We start from the raw sequence: 22,581 nt of genomic DNA on the forward strand, positions 1-22,581 counted from the left end.
CAGGTACATTTGGACAAATCGTGAAGGAGACATTCACATTAATATTCAATTTTTCTGCAAGAATATCATCAAATCTGTTTACTTGGACTTTGATTTAGCTTTCCAAGTATTAGTATTTGCAAAACAACCAGTTTTCTTATCTTCATAACTCTGGAAATCCTTATAATTGTTATCCAAAATGAAAAGGCATGCTGTTGTACAATGTTAGTAGCTACATTTTACGACATATACATGGTTTCCAGATACTCCCGTAAAGCCCAGCTCATTGACTATCTAGCTAGCTTTGCTTGGCCCCGATTGGTGCTTATTTGACAAAGATACAGTCGTTCAAGTGATGGCCGCCCGCGTCATCGGCGTGCCATGAAGGTGTCCTATAGGATATACTACACCCCTAATGAAATAGTGAAGTCTTGTTTCCTTCTAGGATCTCTGAGGAATAGATGTGAATGTGATTTTACTCATTAAAACAATGTTTAGGTTGAGATTTTCAGATTCCTTTCATTGAAAATTGAATGAGTAGAAATACAAAATCGATTGTGCATGCTATATGGACCTTTTTAGGATATGAAAAATGATTTTATCTAACAAAACGACACTTCATGTTATCTCTGGGACCCTTTGGACGATAGATCAGAGCAATATTTCAGAATGTAAGTACACATTTCACCTTCAGAGGGGAATTTATCAAACCTATCGCGGTGAAAAAACAGTTTTGTTGTTAGGAGCTCTCCTCAAACAATAGCATGGCACTTTTTTCGCAGTAATAGCTACTGTAAATTGGATAGTGCAGTTATATTAACAAGAATTTAAGCTTTCAGCTTACTGAAATTTGTTGTTTCTCTAAATTCTGTGACCTTGACATAACGCACTGCATGATTTACAAGGGGAACAGTTTCCCCCAAGTTACCCTACTGATATGATCGAAAGAAATGAGTGCTGCTCTCGGATCAGCGTTCTCCATTCAAATCTTACCTTAACATTATAATTATTTCACAATACTTACGACGGATTAGCTCCTTGAGATATTACCACCTACAGCTGCAAATATTGAGGTGTCTTATTCTAATGCTTACCCAATTCAAACCAGAATGTAGCTCAGGACCTGAAGCAAGGATGTGCATATTCTTGATGACATTTGAAAGGAAACACTTTGAAGTTTGTGGCAATGTGAAGTTAATGTAGGAGAATATAACACATTAGATCTGGTAAAAGATGATACAAAGAAAAAAACTTTTTTCCCCCTTTTTTTCTTCATCATCTTTGAAATGCAAGAGAAATGCCACAATGCCAGGTTAGGCGCAATTTAGATGTTGGCCACTAGATGGCAGCAGTGTATGTGCAAAGTTTTAGGCTGATTCATTGAATCATTGCATTTCTGTTCAAAATGTTGTATCAAGACTGCCCAAATGTGCCTAATTGGTTTATTAATACATTTTCAAGTTCATAACTGTGCACTCTCCTCAAACAATAGCATGGTATTACTTCACTGTAGTAGCTACTGTAAACTGGACAGTGCAGTTAGATTAACAATAATTTATGCTTTCTGCCCATATCAGATATGTCTATGTCCTGGGAAATGTTCTTGTTACTTACAACCTCATGCTAATCACATTAGCCTACGTTAGCTCAACGGTCCCGCGGGGGGGGGGGGGGACACTGATCCCGTAGAGGTTTTAATATGCTTTTGGGAAGCCGGTCCATGTTCTATTCTACCCATGCATACCCTAGGACATGGATCATCAACTAAATTCAGCCCCAGGACAATTTTTACTTAAGTGGATGGTCAGGGGGCCAGAACATAATTACAAATCATTTGTAGACTGCAAATTGACTGCAAGAAGCCCAAGCATATATAACATTTGACTAAAACATAATCATTTCAAACCTTGCTTACGTTTGTATATGATCACATATTATATTATGTGTGGGAATACTTTGGAACCGATTTCCAAAATTAAAATCACTTGGAGCCGATTTGCTGGTGTTTTTAGTCTTTTATGTCCAACAATAAAATAAACACTTTTTTTGCTCAGAAAACTTGGGGGGCCAAATAAAATCACCCGCGGGCCAAATTTGTCCTGTGGGCCGCTAGTTGGGGAACACTGCCCTAAGATCTCTATGTGCAAACCATCCTCTAGGCCTAATGGACATGTAAGGGTTTTGCAGAATACACAACATCTGCATTTGAAATTAGTTTATTAATCTCTTGATCGATATAGGTTTACTCTGCAATATGAGGGAGGACATCTGCATTGCTTGCTGTTCGTGGTTTTTGGCTGAGTTTCTGTATAGCGCTTTGTGACATCTGCTGATGTAAAAAGGGCTTTATAAATACACTTGATTGATTGCAGACATGCTTAGAAAAATAAACGTTTTAGCTAATTACAATATAACATTGTGCAATGTAACAATGACAAAATAAAATATTTCAAAAACACTTTGGTCTTTCATAAAATAATGAATAATAGGCCTATATATATATATATATATATATGGCTGATATATATAGGCTGATATATATATCCAGTACCAGTCAAAAGTTTGGACACACCTACTCATTCAAGGGTTTTCCTTTATTTGTACTATTTTCTACATTGTAGAATAATAGTGAAGACATCAAAACAATGAAATAACACATATGGAATCATGTAGTAACCAAAAAAGTGTTAAACAAATCAAAATATATTTTATATTTGAGATTCTTCAAAGTAGCCACCCTTTGCCTTGATGACAGCTTTGCACATTCTTGGTGGCAATATAACCTCATCTCTAAATGACCTGTGGTAATAATAAAATATTTGGCAAAAACTGACTTATAGCTCCAGTGTTGCTGGGTGGAGTCCCCCATAGAACTGGCTTCTGTACCCTGGGTTGAGATTAAAACAGAACATTATGGGCTGGTTTTCCAATCACAGATTAGGCTTAGTTCTGTACTAATGGAGAATTTCCATTGAACATCCTTTTTAGTCTAGAACTAGGCTTAATCTGTGTCCAGGAAACCAGCTCGAAGTGTTGTCACTATTGGTATAATGCAAAGAAAACATAAAGCAGGTATCGGTTTGTAATTATGAAAATAATTATCTGTCTGTGGATTCAAACTTGTCTAGAACAATGCATTAACAAGGCCATTTCATGTAGATAAATGTCAGCTATGTTGACATTAATATGTAATATTGTAGTTACTATTTTAGAACTATCCACTATCTACAATGCTAGTGGGTGAAATCAAATCAGGATGAACGAGAAATAACCAACCTGGACTCCGGGGTAGATGTAACATAGTAAACACAAATCTGTTGTCTGTGATGTTGTTCGATACACGTGACCTTTGGGTTGCTAGACGTTTGCGTTATACGCCCACCCATCCTCCCCACTTTAGTTTTTGGCTTAAGTAACCTTCTGTCTTATGTAACCATACCAAATGTAACGTATCATACTACTGTAATTTGAGTGTCACAGATTTGTGTTTACTATGTTACGTCCTTGAAGTCAGGCTGTATTAACTGATCAGCACTAGTAAAACGTGTCTTAATAAGAACGAATGCACATGTCATACTGTAGGCTAGGGCTCTCAGTAACTCAGACATTACAGGTCTTGAGTGGCTCAGTTAGTAAGAGCGTGGCACCACCGATGGCAAGTTCATCACTGGTTTCAATTCCTGCAGGGATCACATACACATGCTAAAATTGTTGGCTATCCACTCATTGCTCTGGATAAAAGTGGCAACCTTATATGGTTACAAATGAAATCCCATTCATAACCCATTAACCATAACCCATTCATTACCCCTATCATTATTGAAAATAGATTAAGGCAAAGTATGGATCGGGTAAGGCTACAACATGGTGTTTGAATATGACCATGCAGAGGAAGTCTAACAGGAACAGCCTCAGTACATGTATTCTGAGAAATTAAGAAGAAAGCGGAAGTGAGTGGCATTTCAAATGGGCACAGTTGATCGTCTTCCTCTATAGGAAATAAATGTAACACTGGAAATTGTTTGAAACCGAGAGGCAGCTCCTATTAAGCCTCTTTGCCAAAACCTGAAGCTGCCTTATGCTTGGCCATGTAGTAGGCCCTGAACTCATAAAGCGTCTCCCATGTCCATATAATTGTATTAATTATGATCTCAAAGGTAAAAAACAATCCTATAATCAGCACTCCTACTCTGAGACGCTTTTTGAATATGGGCCCAGATGACTATTTAGCTCCTCCTGTAGTGATTTCTACTAAATAACATTGAAAACTTGCCCCATGGGACCATGATAAAACATAGATAAATGTTTCAAAAGAAACAGTAGTGTTCTCATAGCCTAGTCCCAGATCTAGTTGTGCTGTTTAACCAACTCCTATGGCCATTGTCACATAAATGACTATAGGCGTTGGCAAGACAGCACAAACACATCTGGGACCAGGCTAGTGTCCTCACAGTAGTTAAACGAGAGAGAGGTGACGGTCAGTATCAGTAACAGTAGTAGAGCTGAGAGCGTAGCCCCCTGAAGGTGTCATCATCCTGGGCAGCACCACCAGGCTGCTGCCCTTCAAACGGCATGGAGTCTGGGAGAACTACGCCCTCTAGAGGATCTGGCTGGCAGAACTCCACTATAAACTCCTCCTCAGAGTCCAGTAATGTCTTCGACCAGGCTGACATGTCGAGGTGGCCGGCTACCCCACCATACTCCTCTGGCAGGACGGATCGAGGGATGTTGCGGTGCAAAGAGCGCAGGTCTGACCCATGGAGAACGTACTGTATGAAAAATAAAGGGAATTATGTTAGACTGATGTGTCACAGAATCACAAAGGAGCATACAGTACTTCAAGTACTCCTGTTCATTTGATTAAGTTAATTCATAATGGCTTTAAATACATTTGAATTCACTGAAAGTCATATCACTGGTAACCCCTATATATATAAAAAAAATCAAGGAGAGCAGGGCACTCTAGGAGCTCAGATGCAAAAAAATGTTATGTCCAACATTTCGACAGACAAGCTGTCTTCATCAGGGTATAACCCCTGTATATAGCCTCGTTATTGTTATTTTATTGTGTTACTTTTTAATTTGTATTTTATTTTATTTTTTACTTTAGTTTATTTAGTAAATATTTTCTTAACTCTATTTTCTTAAAACTGCAATGATGGTTAAAAACCTGTTATGGCTAGGGGGCAGTATTTTCACAGCCGGATAAAAAACGTACCCGATTTAATCTGATTATTACTCCTGCCCAGAAACTAGAATATGCATATAATTATTAGCTTTGGATAGAAAACACTCCAAAGTTTCTAAAACTGTTTGAATGGTGTCTGTGAGTATAACAGAACTCATTTGGCAGGCCAAAACCTGAGAAGATTCCATGCAGGAAGTGCCCTGTCTGACAATTTCTTGCCCTTCTTGATTATCTCTATCCATTACAGGGGATCTCTGCTGTTACGTGACACTTCCTACGGCTCCCATGGGCTCTCAGAAGGCGGCAAAAAGCTGAATCGTGGCTTTGCAGGCTCTGGCTGAAAAAAATTAGCGCGTTTGGATAGTGGCTGGTTACAGTACTGTGAGACTCAGGCTCGTGCCCGAGTCGACCCCATGCTTTGTTTTCTTTCGTCTGTTTACCTAAACGCAGATTCCCGGTCGGAATATTATCGCTTTTTTACGAGAAAAATGGCATAAAAATTTATTTTAAACAGCGGTTGACATGCTTCGAAGTACGGTAATGGAATATTTAGAAATCTTTTGTCACGAAATACGCCATGCTCGTGACCCTTATTTACACTTCGGATAGTGTCTTGAACGCACGAACAAAACGCCGCTATCTGGATATAACGATGGATTATTTTGAACCAAACCAACATTTGTTATTGAAGTAGCAGTCCTGGGAGTGCATTCTGACGAAGAACACCAAAGGTAATCAAACTTTTATAATAGTAAATCGGAGTTTGGTCAGGGCTAAACTTGGTGGGTGTCTAAATAGCTAGCCGTGATGGCTGGGCTATCTACTCAGAATATTGCAAAATGTGCTTTCACCGAAAAGCTATTTTAAAATCGGACACCTCGATTGCACAAAGGAGTTCTGTATCTATAATTCTTAAAATAATTGTTATGTTTTTTGTGAACGTTTATCGTGAGTAATTTAGTAAATTCACCGGAGGTTTGCGGGGGTATGCTAGTTCTGAACGTCACATGCTAATGTAAAAAGCTGGTTTTTGATATAAATATGAACTTGATTGAACAAAACATGCATGTATTGTATAACATAATGTCCTAGGTGTGTCATCTGATGAAGATCATCAAAGGTTAGTGCTGCATTTAGCTGTGGTTTTGTTTTTTGTGACATTATATTCTAGCTTGAAAAATGGGTGTCTGATTATTTCTGGCTGGGTACTCTGCTGACATAATCTAATGTTTTGCTTTCGTTGTAAAGCCTTTTTGAAATCGGACAGTGTGGTTAGATAAAGGAGAGTCTTGTCTTTAAAATGCTGTGAAATAGTCATATGTTTGAAAAATTGAAGTTTTTGTATTTTTGAGGAATTTGTAATTCGCGCCACGCCTATCATTGGATATTGGAGCAGGTGTTCCGTTAGCGGAACGTCTAGATGTAAGAGGTTTTAAGGGCTTGAAGTAAGCATTTCACGCTAAGGTTTATACCTGTTGTATTCGGCGCATGTGACAAATAAAATTAGATTTTATTAAATTAAATCTGAATGCAGTGATCAACATTCAACAGGTTACTGTGTACAGAAAAAGGAGGATAAGAAGAAAGACTCACCCTCTCTGCCATCTTCTCCTTCAAAAAAGGCTTAATTATTGCAAAGATCCCTTTGAAAATCCGGGGCTCATTTATGATGTTAACAGCCTTGATTCTTATTGGGAAGCTATCCTGAAATGCAACATTGAAATTCAAATCTATTTATATTATTTACAAAATACACAAGCCAAGAGTATCTTTCTCAAGGGTGTTTGATAAGATAAATATTTGAGATCTGATTCGAGTGTACTTTGATCATGATGTTATGGTTGATAATATCAAAACGCAAATATCAGAACAGTAATAAGGTTACCTGAAGGATGCTGACAACCTTCTTGGCCAGGAATGGGCCCGGATTGGATGCCTGAGACAAGCCCACCCCAGTGTAGTCTGCTAAGATGACGATCCCATTAACCTGAGTCTCCTCTGGCTGAATCAGCTTCTCCAGAGTCAGGTAAATTGCCCGGATGTTGTCCTCAAATGGATAATCATTCGCTTTCCATTTTCCTGTTGTAAAATAATTTGTATTTAGTAACACCGAAAAAGGTCAAGCATAGGACAATTTGAATCTATTATATCAAGGCTATTGGCAAACATGTTTTCAAGATTCCAATTTTTGTTTTTGCTGTATATGTTTATGAGCAGCTATTAGCTCCTATGTCATGCATTATAGTGTATTATAAACTGGGTGGTTCGAGCCCTGAATGCTGATGGGCTGACAGCCGTCGTATATCAGACAGTATATCAATGGTATTACAAAACATTTATTTTTACTACTAATTACGTTGGTAACCAGTTTATAATAGCAATAAGGCACCTCGGGGGTTTGTGGTATATGGCCACTCCGCTTTGCGTCGTGCCTAAGAACAGCCCTTAGTCGTGGTATATTGGCCATATACCACACCCCCTCGTGCCTTATTGTTTAATTATACATAGCTCATAGGGCATTGTAAATGATCAATTTCCGTCTCCTATGGATTAAATAAAATGTTATTCTATTGGTCTGTTCTTCTACGATATGTTCATATGAAGTGTTACCAAATAAAGATGAAAGAAAAAGAGTTAGAGCTCTTCTTGGACATGGAAATACATTAGATAGTGCGAGCTAACACACTGACCAGGTCTGAGACAGAGGATGTAGCGTCCATTAGGGTCTGGATGGGGCAGGACAGTGAGGAAGCCCAGGTCTAACACATGTTTGATAGTGGAAGGTTTCAGGTCCTGGAAGACCTCAGGCCAGGCCCGCCGACTGGTATGGTAGTTGAGGAGAAGCTGCATGGCACGGTCATAGTCAAACTTCCTGGTGGTTGGACAAGGACATGGGACAGAACACCATTATGTTAGCTTCAAGATAGAACATATTGAATAAGAAGAAACCAGGGCCCATATTCATAAACAGTATTAGAGTATGAGTGCTGATCTAGGATCAGTTTTTATATGGACGGAGGGCCTGATCCTAGATCAGAACTCCTACTCTGAGACGCTTAGGGACAGTTTCCCAGAGCATTATGGGTAGGTACTGTAATGCATCATGATATACCTGGCCCGTAGGAAGCGCAGGAGGAAGGCATCGTCCAGCCTGGTTCGGAGGTTAGGCTGCTCCTTCAGCACCATGTCCCTCAGGGCCTGCACATCTCTCAGCCTCCACTCTGGCTTCTCCTGTAGCTCCTCCCGGGCTTTGGCTACCAGCTCAGGGGTCAGAGTGCAGGAGTAGTTGGGTGGCGGAGGGCCGGGGAACCTGTAACCAGCCGCTGGTGGTTCCAGAGGAGGAGGAGACCCAAGATCAATGTGCCTCATGGGCGCGCTTTCTTCAGACATCATTTTGGCCACTAAAATATAAACAAATACCACATACATGTCTGGATAAAACAACACAGCAGAAAAAAGTCGTGGTACAAGAAAACCTGGACTGGAGAGCATTACAAGACAGTAGAACCACATGAGAAATACCACAATTACCACAGAACATCTCTAAGGTTGTTATCAGCAATTAGTCATACACTCACTGTAGCCACAAACTTGTGTGTATTCTCTAGTCTAGCCTACAGCAACAGCAGTGACCTAAACAACATAAATGTCACGACAATATCTTGAAAACACTGTATTGTAAACCCTATCCTGTATTTCCCATACATTCTGCTTTTGACCGCGCTGTACTCGAGAAGCTGTGCCTGCAAGTTACTGCGGATTCTGAATACCAACCAGAATGACGATCGTTTTTTTTTTTTTCCAGGGTCAAAAGTGTTCTCCAGACGAATGCTTATTTAATCAAAACAGAAGCTGCCAACAACAAACCAACCTTTCTGGGTTTCCACTAGTTACCACAGCCACAGACAAAACTGGCTGTATCGTAAAAATTCATTAAAACAAAATGAGCATTTTGGTCTTAATTTAAGGTCAGGGTTAGGCATAACGTTATCAGTGTGGTTAAGGTTTGGGTTAGGTTTAAAATCGCATTTTGAAAAGATAAATTGTAGAAATGGGCGGGGTTTATAACTTTGTGGCTGTAATAACTAGTGACGACCACCTTTCTGGAGCAATCCGCGGCCAGTTCCGGGTGGCGCGAGATTCTTTCTCTCTTTGGTTACGCTGAAGCATGTGATGAGCTGCGTCATTCAGTACTTGCTACAGTACATTGTAACAACAAATCATGATCAAAATTATACATCAACCCCTAAATAGGCTATTATGAATTGTGTTGGCTTTAGTTTTTTTTCCTTTTTTCCGGATACATATTTATACAGATTAAATTAAATTAAATTATTATATTATATTAATTATATTAAATCTGCTAAATGACTTAAATGTAAATGGAATGTAAATGTAATGTAAATGAAATTAAAATGTAATTTATGATACACACTTTATATTTAATCATCTTCAGAATAAAATGGTTAACCTAGGCCTTCTATAATATGAAATAAAGTCCAAGCGCGTGATATGCACCTGATAATGGACAGGTTTTCTGTGGTCATTGGATCCGATAGATGGCGCAATTGCACCACAAACGTCGGTTGATAGGCCTAGAGTTTGAGCAAATTGGTTTGAACGCTTGCGTTACAGCTGCCCCCTTTTGGCTTCAATGGATAGGTCATAGAAATTCTAAATAGACAATAGCCTTTTTCTGTTGCACTGTCGCTGCTACACGCTCCAAAACATGCCTGTAAGACCACACTACTCCACACACTGGACCGCAATGAACTGGTAAAATCTTTATTTCCCTACACTTGTTAACAAAACTCGAAGTTGACCCTATTACTGTAACGAGAAATGGAGGGGAGGTGACAGAGATAAACAGTACAACCTGCTAGAAATGGGTGCACCAACAAACACAAAAATGTAAATGCCTTCTACCGATGAAGAAATTACTGACTTTTTCTTTAGCTTACTCAAGTAGAAAAATAAGCTATGAGAAGCTTTATTTCACAGCTATCTGCAGTTACTTTATGACATGTTATCAGCCTGAAGAAACACCCCTTGTACTATTTATCCTGACCATGCACTGCCACGTAGGCCACGGCTTTTCATTCGTCAGAGACTAAAACAGCCGACATTAATTCAAACTGGTTTTGAAATGTCACTAATTCTTTAGCCAGGGTTAACCTGTCCTCGATAAAGAAACATTGAATATCATTATGGTCATTGACCATTATCCATATCATAATACCATGCTAACAATAATTGAGAAGTACACATCTTGATGATTGTAGGCTATCTTCATCTTCAATACCATAGCTTAGTAATAACTAAGAACAGTAAAATGAAGATAACAAATCATCTAGTTTTCTCATTCACTTAACTTGTTGTACAATATTGACTTTTCCAGACAAATGTGTGATAGATATAGGGTGACAGGAGGAGAGACCTCTGAAATAATGTAGCAAATTATATTTTTCCTTCTGACATAAAAATCAGGGTTTATTAACAGTGGATAGGCTATGCTTTCTACATTTTTAAATGAGATGTTATTGGTCTCATACCATATAAGTTAAGGTTCCATTAAGTACTTGTATTGTGTAATTAAATAAGGGGCAGTGCAAAGTGGTTTAAAAATAAACATTTACATTTTATTCATCTTCACATTGTAAGGTGAAACATATTGCCCATCTTTCCAGTGTAAGGCAGTATTGAATGAAAGGCACAGTTTATTCTGTAATTTAGTAGTTATAATACCATGACACCAAAGGAGTCTATAGTCAAACAAAATACACTAACATGTCTTTACAGCAAAACTGCAAATATTTGTTACGTCTAAACACCAATGCAATGCATTTATTTCAAATGGGAAAACATTGTGAGTTCCTCAACCTGTGAATGCCTTAAGCTTTTATGAAGTGGCTCCACAGAAAGTATACAGTATTAAATGGACTGCGCTGTTTTAATTCAAACATTTAAGCACGTTACTACAGAACTAAATAGCGATTTTTAGAACATATAGACAGGGACATATTAAACCATATTAGACAGGGACATATTTCAATGAAACACAACTGTCATACAGCAAGTTGAATAGAACTTGAAAAAGTAAAAAAAATAATAATTCTGAACCAATTGACAACCTATTATACAGCTATGTCTGTCACATTATTACATTATTTAAAAACATGACAATGTCGTTCTCATCTCTTGTCTGCTTGATACTACATTGTACATGTAATAATATTATTAGGCCTATGTACCTCTGGTGGGGGTCAGTTGACTAATGTATCCCAACTGTACAGTACACTCCTGAGATTTGTTGAGAATAAGTGTTTCTCACATATGAATTGTTTTTCATCTTTATACTGAGTATATATAAAGAAATAGAGATACTAGTGAAGATTATGAAATTGTGAATGCTTTGTTGGACGGGGTTTGTGGGGTCCAGTTCTGCGTTAGATGGCTTCTTGTTTGGTGATGGTTGGCTGCGGGATGGAGCTAGTTTGCTTGGGCACGGTGGCTATAACCCCTTGAGCCATCTTATAGTGTTCTGAACTAGAGGCTGTGGGAGGAGAGGGAATTGGAGTTTCAGGAGTGGCTGCAACAAACCAGAAAGAATCAGTTAGTGGAGGAATTCACTAAACTACGCAGTCAGTCAGGTACACAGCAAAGCAGCATATTTACCTTGTGGCATGACATTACTTGGAAAGAAAACTATTTATTTTCCAGACAAGGAATAAGCACTTTTGTGAAATTTCTGAAGGAATTAAAAATGTTAAGAAAAAAATAACAGACGTTTTCTTTGACAAAGTAAGCCTGATTAGTCTCTCTGAAGAATTTAGTGGATTATTCTGCCAAGCTTGTTTGTCCTTCCAACTACCTGACTGTTGCAAATGGGAGTGGATTGATGCCACTGAGCCCATCGTTGGTTGAGAATCTTGGGCATTTTTAGGTACATTTTGTGGTCGGTGTCCCGGACACAACTTTCGGTGCTTTTGAATCCAGGACTAGGCTTAATCTGTTTTTGGGGAACCTGCCCTCAGAGTTGGACATTTAAAGTCGGGCATATGTAGTTATTGATACTCACAGATTTGGACGTTATGGATGGGAGTAGCCATGTTGCTGGCCACAATGACATTGTTGCTGAGGTGTTCCTGAACCAGGTGTGGATGGAGAGAGTGAGGTGTGTGAGTTGCCTCGTTAGCAGAACCTGAGGGAAACCACAAAGCATGCAAAAATCACACAAACAGTTAGTTTCCTCATTCACTGTGACACTGTCCATTGGTAATACAGTATGATAACTAACTAGCATTTTATCCTATTGAAGAGTGTACACTTCTTTAGACAATAGAACTCATGGAAACTTGTTTGTACTCAGTTCTTTTGGCATTACTTTTGGCCATAGATTTAGAATTGTTGTTTCTCAGTAACAATATCAAGAAGGCTAACCTCCTAAGAGCATCTCTTGGAGCAGGTTGTCAATCTTGGCCATCCCAAATAGCTTGACAAACTGTATCTGTTCGATCATCTGCCAGGTGATGCTCTGTAGTGTGGGCAGCAGCAGGAGCAGCTCTCCGAAGCGCCCCCGGGAGTCATACTGCCGGTCGTTGATGTAGTCCTCTAGGCTGACCTGAATCTGGTAACGCATTCGCTTGATCTTACTGGGGTCACTCAGACCTTTGGCATCTGGAGCAGGAGAGAGTAGGTGTTTGGTCAATAGCTTGGTCACTCACTGCCTGGTCATATTGCTCATAGAACAACCATTTCTAGTCAATAGTTTTGTTACTCACTGGTAACATCATGTTTATTTTTCAACACAAAAGTTATTGCCCTCGATTGATAGTCTGTTTATTTTAAAGGTGATGTTGTGTTTCATGTAGTACCTGGATCGAAGAAAACAATGGCTTTCAAACAAGCGTATTCATTGTCGTCTATCTGGTGCTCCTGGAAGGACAGCACTAGCTCGTCCAGAATCCTAACTGTTACCCGGATCACTTCCAACTCAGGGCAGTTCCGGGGAATAATGTGGTCATTTCCTATAAAGAACAGAAAAAAATAACTGTCTTGTAGGGTAGGATCACTCTGTGTTTGATGACCCCCCCCCCCAAACAAGTATCATATTATTGCTATCATAAACTATTCTGACAATTATAACTAGTCTATTATATGACATATGTGATGTACTGTAGCTAAGATGTTATCTTGACTTTACCTAATAGCAGGAGGTCCTTGTACAACATAGACCTCTTTGCAACTCCAAGCAGAAGATGCTCTCCAGCATGAGCTCGCAGCAATGCCACCTGAAACAAAGTAAAGTCATTTCATTATTAGCTTTAACCTTGAAACTGTCTTGCAGAAAAACACCTCTTACCAGCATACATGCTAGTCTCCATGTTAACTGTCTTTTCTATGAAACCATTTATTTGATAAGACATGGGAAATATTCAGGGTTGGGGAGTAACTTATTACATGTAGTAAGTTACATGTCATCTGATTACAAAATAGCTTACTGTATGTAATCAGTTATGTTACCAGCTGTCACGTCCTGACCAGTAAAGGGGTCATTGGTCATTGTAGTATGGTCAGGGCGTGGCAGGGGAGTGTTGTTTCTGTGTGCTTTGGGGTTGGTTTGTTTCCAGGGGATATGTTCTAGTTTTCTTTTTCTATGTTCATTTTCTATGTGTGGCCGAGTATGGTTTCCAATCAGAGGCAGGTGTTTTTTCGTTGTCTCTGATTGGAAGCCATACTTAGGCAGCCTGTTTTTTCCTTTGGGTTTGTGGGTGGTTGTTTCCTGTATAGTCTGAGAACCTTACGGAACCCCGCGGCGCTTTGGTCCCCTTTCATCGACGAATATGACAGAACCACCCACCAAAAGAAGACCAAGCAGCGGGGTAAGGAGCAGGAGAGGAGGTATCTCGAGTCGTGGACGTGGGAGGAGATCCTCGATGGAAAGGGTCCATGGAGCCAGGCTGGGGAGTACCAGCGCCCGAAGGAGGAGCTGGAGGAAGCGAAGAGGGAACGACGGAATTACAAGGCGTTGTATCCTCCTATTCAGGAGGTGAAGGGGCAGCCCCAAAACATTTTTTTGGGCGGGGGGGCATAAGGGGAGTTTTGCTAGGTCAGGGGGGAACCCTGACCTAACGTCCCGGGCATTTCGGAGGGAGCCATGGAGGAAACCAGAGCCGGTCGGGGAGTCAAGAGCGGATGACGACGCTGGATTCCGGAGAAAGGGACTGGTGGAAAGCGCACGACAGAGCAGACGCACAGAGGGAGGAGCTAGGCAGTATGGAGGAAGGCGCACTATGTCGCCCATATGTTCTCACAGCCCGGTGCGGTCGATACAGGCTCCTCAACGTTGTCGTGCGACAGTTAGCCGGTAGCCAGGGAAAAGTGCGCCGGCTCAACGTATCTGGCCTCCAGTGCGGCTCCTCAGCCCAGGATATCCTACGCCGGCTCCACGCACGATACCCTGCATTCACCAGCACAGCCCAGTTCGTCCTGTGCCAGCGCTTCGCCCTTGCCGGGCTAGAGTGAGCATTGAGCCAAGACGGGTTATGCTAGCTGTAAGTGGCAGACCTCCAGTGAGAATCCTGGGCCCAGGATATCCTACGCTTGCTCCATATACGGTGCCCCGCATTCCCCAGCACAGCCCAGTTCGTCCTGTGCCAGCACTCCGCCCTTGCCGGGCTATAGTCAGCATCGGGCCAGGACGGGTTGTGCCAGCCCTGAGCGCCAGACCTCCAGTGCGCCTCCAAGGCCCAGTACGTCCTGTGCCTGCTCCGCGCACTCTCCGTCCAGCGACGCTCCCCAGTCAGGAGTCTCCAGCGACGCTCTTCAGCCCGGAGCCTCCAGCAACGCTCTTCAGTCAGGAGCCTCCAGCGACGCTCCCCAGTGAGGAGCCTCCAGCGACGCTCCCCAGTCAGGAGCCTCCAGCGATGCTCTTCAGCCCGGAGCACCCAGCGACACCCCTCAGCCCGGAGCCTCCAGCGACGCTCCTCAGCCCGGAGCCTCCAGCGACGCTCCTCAGCCTGGAGCCCCCAGCAACGCCCCTCAGGCCGGGGCCTCCAGCGACACCTCTCAGGCCGGGGCCTCCAGCGATACTCCTCAGCCCGGAGCCTCCAGCGACACTCCTCAGCCCGGAGCCTCCAGCGACGCTCCTCAGCCCGGAGCCTCCAAGCGACGCTCCTCAGCCCGGAGCCTCCAAGCGACACTCCCCAGGCAGGAGCCTCCAGCGATGCTCCCCAGGCAGGAGCCTCCAGCGACGCTCCCCAGGCAGGAGCCTCCAGCGATGCTCCTCAGCTCGGAGCCTCCAGCGACGCTCCTCAGCCCGGAGCCCCCAGCGACGCCCCTCAGGCCGGGGCCTCCAGCGACGCCTCTCAGGCCGGGGCCTCCAACGACGCCTCTCAGCCCGGAGCCTCCAGCGACATCTCTCAGCGCGGGGCCTCCAGCAACGTCTCTCAGCGCGGGGCCTCCAGCGATGCCTCTCAGCCCGGGGCTTCCAGTGACGCCTCTCAGCCCAGAGTCTGCTGAACGGGAGGTACGCCCAGAGCCAGAGCCACCTCCGTAGTGGGAGGATTGGCGAAGGGGGGGGTGTAGCACGGTGGCCACCCTCCCTTCCCTGCCTTTAGGGTTGGGGTTGGTTTTGTGGGGTTGTTTGTTTTGAGGTGCAGTCGGGGTCTGCACCTTTGGGGGGGGGGGTACTGTCACGTCCTGACCAGTAAAGGGGTCATTGGTCATTGTAGTATGGTCAGGGCGTGGCAGGGGGGTGTTGTTTTGGGGTTTGTTTGTGTCCAGGGGATATGTTCTAATTTTCTTTTTCTATGTTCATTTTCTATGTGTGGCCGAGTATGGTTTCCAATCAGAGGCAGGTGTCTTTCGTTGTCTCTAATTGGAAGCCATACTTAGGCAGCCTGTTTTTTCCTTTGGGTTTGTGGGTGGTTGTTTCCTGTATAGTCTGAGAACCTTATGGAACTGTTGATTGTCGGTTTATTAACCTCTTGGCGTTCCCCTAGGATAGGGGGCGCTAAAGCGATTTTTGAAAAAAAATTGTGCCCATTTTAAACGGCCTCCTACTCAAACTCAGAAGCTAGGATATGCATATAATTAATACTTGTGGATAGAAAACACCCTGAAGTTTCTAAAACTGTTTGAATGGTGTCTGTGAGTATAACAGAACTCATATGGCAGTCAAAACCCCGAGACAGATCGAAACAGGAAGTGGAATTCTGAATTGCGAACTCAACTTCATCACGTTGCCTATTAATCACACCGTGAGCTATGGTTCATTGAGCACTTCCTATTGCTTCCACTAGATGTCCCCAGTCTTTACAAAGTGGTTTGAGTCTCCTACTGTTAAAACTGAATGAATGAGACGCTGTGGAACGTGGTCACACGGAGAGGGCCATCACCATTATGACGCCGACGCCCCTGGTTACCCTCCCCTTTCGAAACGTTTTGATACACAATGCAATTGTCCCCCTCGAATCTTATTGGCTCTCTTGTTGAAAAACGCCCTGAAGATTTATGTTATACAACGTTTGACATGTTTGAACGAACCTAAATGGGAAAAAAATGCATTTTCTCGAAATGGCTGTCCCGTGGCCGACGGAAGTTTTGGAGCAGCCTTCAGACGCGCTAACAAGAACAAGCTCTTGGAACATAAAGGAGTATTTTTTTTGAACTAAAATACATTGTTGTGGACCTGGGATTCCTGGAAGTGCTTTCTGATGAAGACAACCAAAGGTAAGGGATTATTGACAATAATATACAAGACTAGATGTGATATGCGATTGTTCCAAGATGGCGCTGATCTGTAACGTTAGCCTATTTTTCAGAGTATCGCATCCCTTTTCATCGCAAAGTATGATTACCCAGTAAAGTTAATTTTAAATCTGGCATTACATGTGCTTTCAAGAGATATTCATCTATAAATCTTAGAATGACAATATTACATTTTAAAAATGTTTTCGAATAGTAATTTAGTAAATTGTAGCTCTGTTTCATCGGATGCATTTGAGGGAAAATAGTTAGTCAACGTTACGCACCGATGTAAAATGCTGTTTTTATATATAAATATGAACTTTATCGAACAAAAGAATGCATGTATTGTGTAACATGATGTCCTAGGTGTGTCATCTGATGAAGATTGTCAAAGGTTAGTGCTGCATTTAGCTGTTTTTTGGTTATTTGTGATGCATGTGGTTGGTTGGAAAATGGCTATGTGGCTACTTTTACGATATACTCCTCTAACATAATCTAATGTTTTGCTTTTGCTGTAAAGCCTTTTTGAAATCGGACAACGTGGTTCGATTCAGGAGAGGTGTATCTATAAAACGATATAATTTGAATGTTTTTTTTTTTCAATTATTAAATTTTGTTATGCTAATGGCGATATGATTTTTCGCTGGATGTCCGCACAGGGGTTAATTTTGTTTAAGTGTTCACTTAATTACGATAATAAAAGAAGATGAGCACTATACCCGCGGCGCTTTGGTCCCCTTTCATCGACGAATATGACACCAGCAAAAATATTGTAATCAGATAGATAAATACTTTTGAAAAACTAGATGGTTACTTCTTGGATTACTTTTAAATTCAGAAAGGATGTTTGTGGAAAAAATACATTATGACTCCTTTCTGTTTTCTCAATTACATTGAATTCAGCATTGAAAAAAGTTTTAGTTTGTTCCACCTGAGCGAGTCCACTATGATGCATTTGATTTATTTGAGATTTTTTATTGAACCTTTACCAGCAGGGAGTCATGCTGAGAACAAGGTCTCTTTTACAGAAGAGCCCTGTAATTATGTTTAGGAATATTTTCACAGTTTGATGGATCCTTTTTGTCTTCTTCTAATGCCTCTTAAGGGGAAAGTAACCAAAAAGTAACTAAAAGTAATCAGATGACGTTACTGATTACAATTTTGGACACATAACTAGTATGTAAAGGATTACATTTAGAAAGTAACCTACCCAACCCTGGAAATATTATACCTCTTATGCCACTTACTGTTAACCTAACCATTAAACAAGGAAGCTTTCCCACCACCTTTTAGGTCACTGAAGAGCTGACCAGAGTTAAAGTAAGTGTGTGAAGATACACCTGTTGGATCCCTGACTAATTCAATTTCAGCAAATCAGTTACCAAGCCCTGGTCATCACAGCGTTAATGATTCTGGAATGGTTCTGAACACGGATAGAACTTTCAAACCAGCTCATCATATTGTAACTGGTGATTCAAATACATTAACCCCTTCTTTGGATTCGGAGGTCTTTAAAAACAGCAGCAGCACTCCTTACTCAAAATGCTGATTGGAGAGATGTATATTCCCTGGACACATAGCTTTAAGTTGCTCTTTTTAGGAATGACAATAATACTTTACTGCAACATTATTTTTTCAAATCCCAGCCCCCGTCCCCACAGGAGGCCTTTTGCTTCTTGCTAAGCCTCCATTTAAATATAACTATTGTGCTTAATTGACTTGCCTGGTTAAATATAGGTTTAATAAAATACTTGAATTATCTATCAGACTGGCTTCCTGCCCTATATTGCAGGCTTTTTAGTCCAAGACAAAATGGCCCATAAAGTGCAATACCCCAGAATAAGAGTTAGTATGGTTTAGTCCAACCTAGTTTAGTCCAGTCCAAGTCTATCACTGTAAAGTCTAGTGCAATGTCTTACCTGGTCATCCAGAGGCAGATCACAGAAGGCAGGGATGTACTTGGCCCATTCTACCAGCACCAGCAGCTGCTGTTTCATTGATTCACACACATCTGTGACGGTCGCTATCTTTTTCGTCCTGATGTCACCATTCAGTATGGGCCCAGGTGAGGATATCTACACACGCACGCACGCACGCACACACACACACACACACACACACACACACACACACACACACACACACACACACACACACACACACACACAATAATAATAAATACATGTGTGTCCTGTTCATAGACAAATTATCAACACCACTTAATCCATTCCTTTCAATACAACTTTTTACCCATTCTGGGGCAATTTAAAATGACTTTAAAATGCTTACAATGATTTCGATCGAAATAACCATATCCATGGGCCTTACCTGTCTTGAGAGTACATCTGCCTGGATGAGTGCATTGATAGATGGTAAACTGCTGTCTTCATAGCTAGATCTTCTGGTGCTGATTCTGTCTCTTTCGTTCTGTACAGCTGAGAAACAAATAAACCGTAGCTATCAGAATAGAATAGATAATTTATTATCTATTGTTCACCAGAAACTGTTCAGTCAAAGCACTCCCCATACTGTCATTCTGACTCAACTTGACAAACCTACAAAGTCATACAACTCAAATATGCCATTCTTTTCATAATAAACGGTGCATACAATATTATCTGACAGTCATTAACAATTATTAGGGGGATATTACCATTGACTCATATTAGCATTGACTCCGAGGGAGACAAAAGTCTCCCAAGGTTGATGTGTTTATCAGTATGTGTGGCTATAATTCCCCCACAGAACTGTTTGCTCAGCATAAGCTGGTCATAGACTTTAGTGCATCATGGAGTCAACATTAACAAAGTGCTGGTCTCCTGGCTCTTGCAACATACCTCATGAGCAGTCACAATGGCTCTGCTCGGCTCTACAACGCTACGATAGGGACTGGCTGATAAAAATGGGACGTTCTAGTTCTAGGATATCCTTTACCAGAGATGATGAAGTAATAACTGCTAGTGTCATCACGTTGTTGTACAAAAAGTAGAGACTGAGCATAATACGTACTACCACAATATGACCACATAGGCCTCAATCATCTCAATCATTTTTTCACTCTTTCACTCTTGTAAATTACCATTTGAATGAAGTTGAATGAATTGTATACCTTCTTTTTTCATGCCAGCTCGAAAGCATTTCTTCAATCGACAGTATCTGCATTGATTCCTTTTGTCTTTGTCCACAATGCACTGTCTGTTGAACCTTGAGAAGGAAGTTAGAAAGAATGCTTTAGATGAATTGTGTTGCAGTAGAGAGAAAACTGTTGTTGAATATGCCAGCGTCATTATTGCAACCGTCTGTATAAGTCGTACTTTCATTGTTATCTCTGGCTCTAGAGGCATAAATCAGCAATTGCAACTTTGTCATTATTCTTGCCAAGTGGACCGGAATATGGAGGTTCTGTTGTTTGCCCTTGTGTATAATGTACTATAAGCCTGATCCTCACCTGCATGAGTACATGTGGTTTTTGCGAACACTCCGGCGGAAAAAACCTTTGCAGCCGTCACAGCTAGAGGCCCCGTAGTGCTTGCCCGTGGCCCTGTCCCCACATATGGCACACAGGGCGACCGCCCCGAGGTGGTTGGCTGTGTTCATGTTGGCACTCTCAGCCGGTGAGGAGTCTGAAACAACAGACAGAGAGATATTGTGGGTGCTACACTATGTAAAGCATTTTGAGCTGTGGAAAAGTGCTATATCAATCCAGTCTTCCTCTTCTGGTCAGTAGGTCTTTGGGTCATCAATGTTTGACTTAGGGAAGAGGATATGTATGTGTGCAGTGGGATAAGTAGTTACTAGACATTTTTGATGACTGAATGAAATAATTCACAGCTTGGAACTTTTTGGAAGTTAGCCTGTGAGTATAGGGATGGATGGTGTGGAGTGACTAGTTGAAAAGAGTTAAGAGTCAGTCATTAACTTAACATATTTTCAAAGCAAACAGATACTTTGATTAATTTAATTTAAAATGTGAGAACAACCGGCATCAAGTGATTACATTAAAGTCGGTCAGTGTCATTGCTGGTTGATGAAATGGGCTAATACGGCTATGATCAGGCTATGGTCTCTTACAGTAGTATTTACTGTCTATCTGAGTAGTAGCTGAAATCCCAGTCAAGGTAAACAGTAACTTATCCAGAATTGATTACCTCTGGAAAGGCAATCACTGGAGACAGGCAGTCTCACCCTCCCTCAAAGTCATCAATGAGATGACTGGTTCAATCAATCATACAGTATGGAAGGTTTCTGCTAACACTTTACATTGAGTTACTCACAGTTATACCTGTGTAGTAAAGCTGTAATTATACTTGTAAAAACATTTATTGTTGAAATAAACTACACATATACAATGTACTGTATGCTGTTTACGTATCATTACAAATCTGAATATTTATCTGTATAAGCCAGTACAATGAGTAAGGAATATCAAAGATGATATTGGCCATGCAATTCGATTGTCTTTCAAGGGTCATTGCCTTTTCTTCCTCAGAGGAAATTGTTTCATTTCAGAATCAAGTTCACAGCCGAATGTCATGGGAGACTAGAAAGGCCAATGTTTCACTTTCAAAAAAACTATCATGCTGTCAAAGAACTCTGAGAAATGCTTTTCTCATTGTATGGACCTCGAAATGCGTGGGAACATAGATGTAGGTAACAAGAGAGGGATGTCCATGTCACTTAAATCATATAATGAATATCTATTCGTTGTAACTCTATCTTTGGTCAAATATACAGTCTACAAGTTACAACAGGATAAGGTCCTTCTCAACCAAACAGTTGTTTCACCACCAAATCATCCAGATGCATTGGGTGTATTGTGCAAAACCCCTGAATGTTTTACTATTGCAACAAAAGGTGATCATATTATCAGAAAAGCACATTCTCATCCTTTTGCATCCAATGCAAGATTGGACAAATGACAGCTACTTTTGATGACATCAACTAAAACCCTCTGTCCAAACGTTTAGTAGCCAAAAGTCTCAAAGTTCAACCAGGCAACGTATGACTCTGACTCACCTGTGCCCATGGAGAGCACTTGCATGTTTTCAAATTCCAATGTGGTGTAGGCTGGGTCCAGGGCGTCACTATAGTCTGCCATGTCCATGTCTACCAGTGCTTTGGACAAACAAATTCCCTCTCAGCTACCTGACAGATGATCAAAAAGACTTGTCCATGAAGCTAAGTGCCTTCCCTCCTCCTCCTCCTCCCCCCCTCATATTTGGCCAGGCTCCTCCTCATAAAATTAAAAAGAGATACTCCTATGCGATGGGGACAGTCTCTCCTCCAGAGCTCTGGAGGACGAGGCCATGAAAAGCCTGGGTCAGACCGACAGGAGGAGCTTCCTGGTTGATGTTTAACTAGACTCCTTCTCTATTGGAGAATCATGGTTGTTTTTCTCTCAAACATAACTTGGATCTCTCACTCTTTTCAACATCTCTCTCTCTTTCTCTCTCTCTCTCTCTTTCCCTCTTTCTCTTTCCACCTTGCTGTCAGTAATGGATCAACAATTATATCATGAGAGACATAAAATGAATGTTGAATCTCAGCCAAATCATTGTGCTTTACTTGCTTGAAATCACCTCTTGTTGTTTCCTGCCATTTAAAACCATAAGATAACTAAATGTCTTTGACCAAAGAATTGGAAGCTCAACTTGTAGGCCAAG

General features: G+C 41.4%; 2 protein-coding genes across 9 annotated transcripts in view; both read right to left on the reverse strand.

Moving 5' to 3' along the window:
• Positions 1–1,979: 1,979 nt before the first annotated feature.
• On the reverse strand, positions 1,980–9,220 carry LOC106567098 (alpha-tocopherol transfer protein-like). 4 transcript variants are annotated; one of them, XM_014135992.2, is made up of 6 exons: positions 9,039–9,220; positions 8,280–8,568; positions 7,858–8,039; positions 7,053–7,246; positions 6,761–6,871; positions 1,980–4,748 (listed from the first exon to the last, which is right to left on the reverse strand). In XM_014135992.2, the coding sequence occupies exons 2-6, from the start codon at positions 8,558–8,560 to the stop codon at positions 4,464–4,466; spliced, it is 1,053 nt and encodes a 350-aa protein (XP_013991467.1). In that variant the 5' UTR covers positions 8,561–8,568; positions 9,039–9,220; the 3' UTR covers positions 1,980–4,463. The 4 variants fall into 4 exon arrangements, with proteins under 4 accessions (XP_013991467.1, XP_013991465.1, XP_013991466.1 ...); XM_014135990.2 differs by having other exon boundaries at positions 8,942–9,207; XM_014135991.2 differs by having other exon boundaries at positions 8,873–9,200.
• A 1,564-nt stretch (positions 9,221–10,784) lies between these two features.
• LOC106567096 (hepatocyte nuclear factor 4-alpha) overlaps positions 10,785–22,581 on the reverse strand; it is a 33,173-nt gene continuing 21,376 nt past the window's right edge. For 2 of the 5 annotated variants that reach the window (XM_014135985.2, XM_014135987.2), the window contains exons 2-10: positions 20,367–20,541; positions 19,998–20,122; positions 19,247–19,353; positions 18,838–18,993; positions 13,371–13,458; positions 13,042–13,194; positions 12,608–12,844; positions 12,246–12,368; positions 10,785–11,756 (exon numbers count right to left, since the gene is read on the reverse strand). In XM_014135985.2, coding sequence (XP_013991460.1) covers positions 11,614–11,756; positions 12,246–12,368; positions 12,608–12,844; positions 13,042–13,194; positions 13,371–13,458; positions 18,838–18,993; positions 19,247–19,353; positions 19,998–20,122; positions 20,367–20,541 — 1,307 coding nt within the window. In that variant the 3' untranslated portion in view covers positions 10,785–11,613. Of the gene's footprint in view, positions 11,757–12,245; positions 12,369–12,607; positions 12,845–13,041; positions 13,195–13,370; positions 13,459–18,837; positions 18,994–19,246; positions 19,354–19,997; positions 20,123–20,366; positions 20,542–21,934; positions 22,227–22,581 lie in introns of those variants that run through there. The other 3 variants (XM_014135984.2, XM_014135983.2, XM_045693270.1) reach the window with 3 other exon arrangements.

The sequence above is a fragment of the Salmo salar genome, chromosome ssa13 (genome assembly GCF_905237065.1).
Source record: "Salmo salar chromosome ssa13, Ssal_v3.1, whole genome shotgun sequence".
NCBI classification, from domain to species: domain Eukaryota; kingdom Metazoa; phylum Chordata; class Actinopteri; order Salmoniformes; family Salmonidae; genus Salmo; species Salmo salar.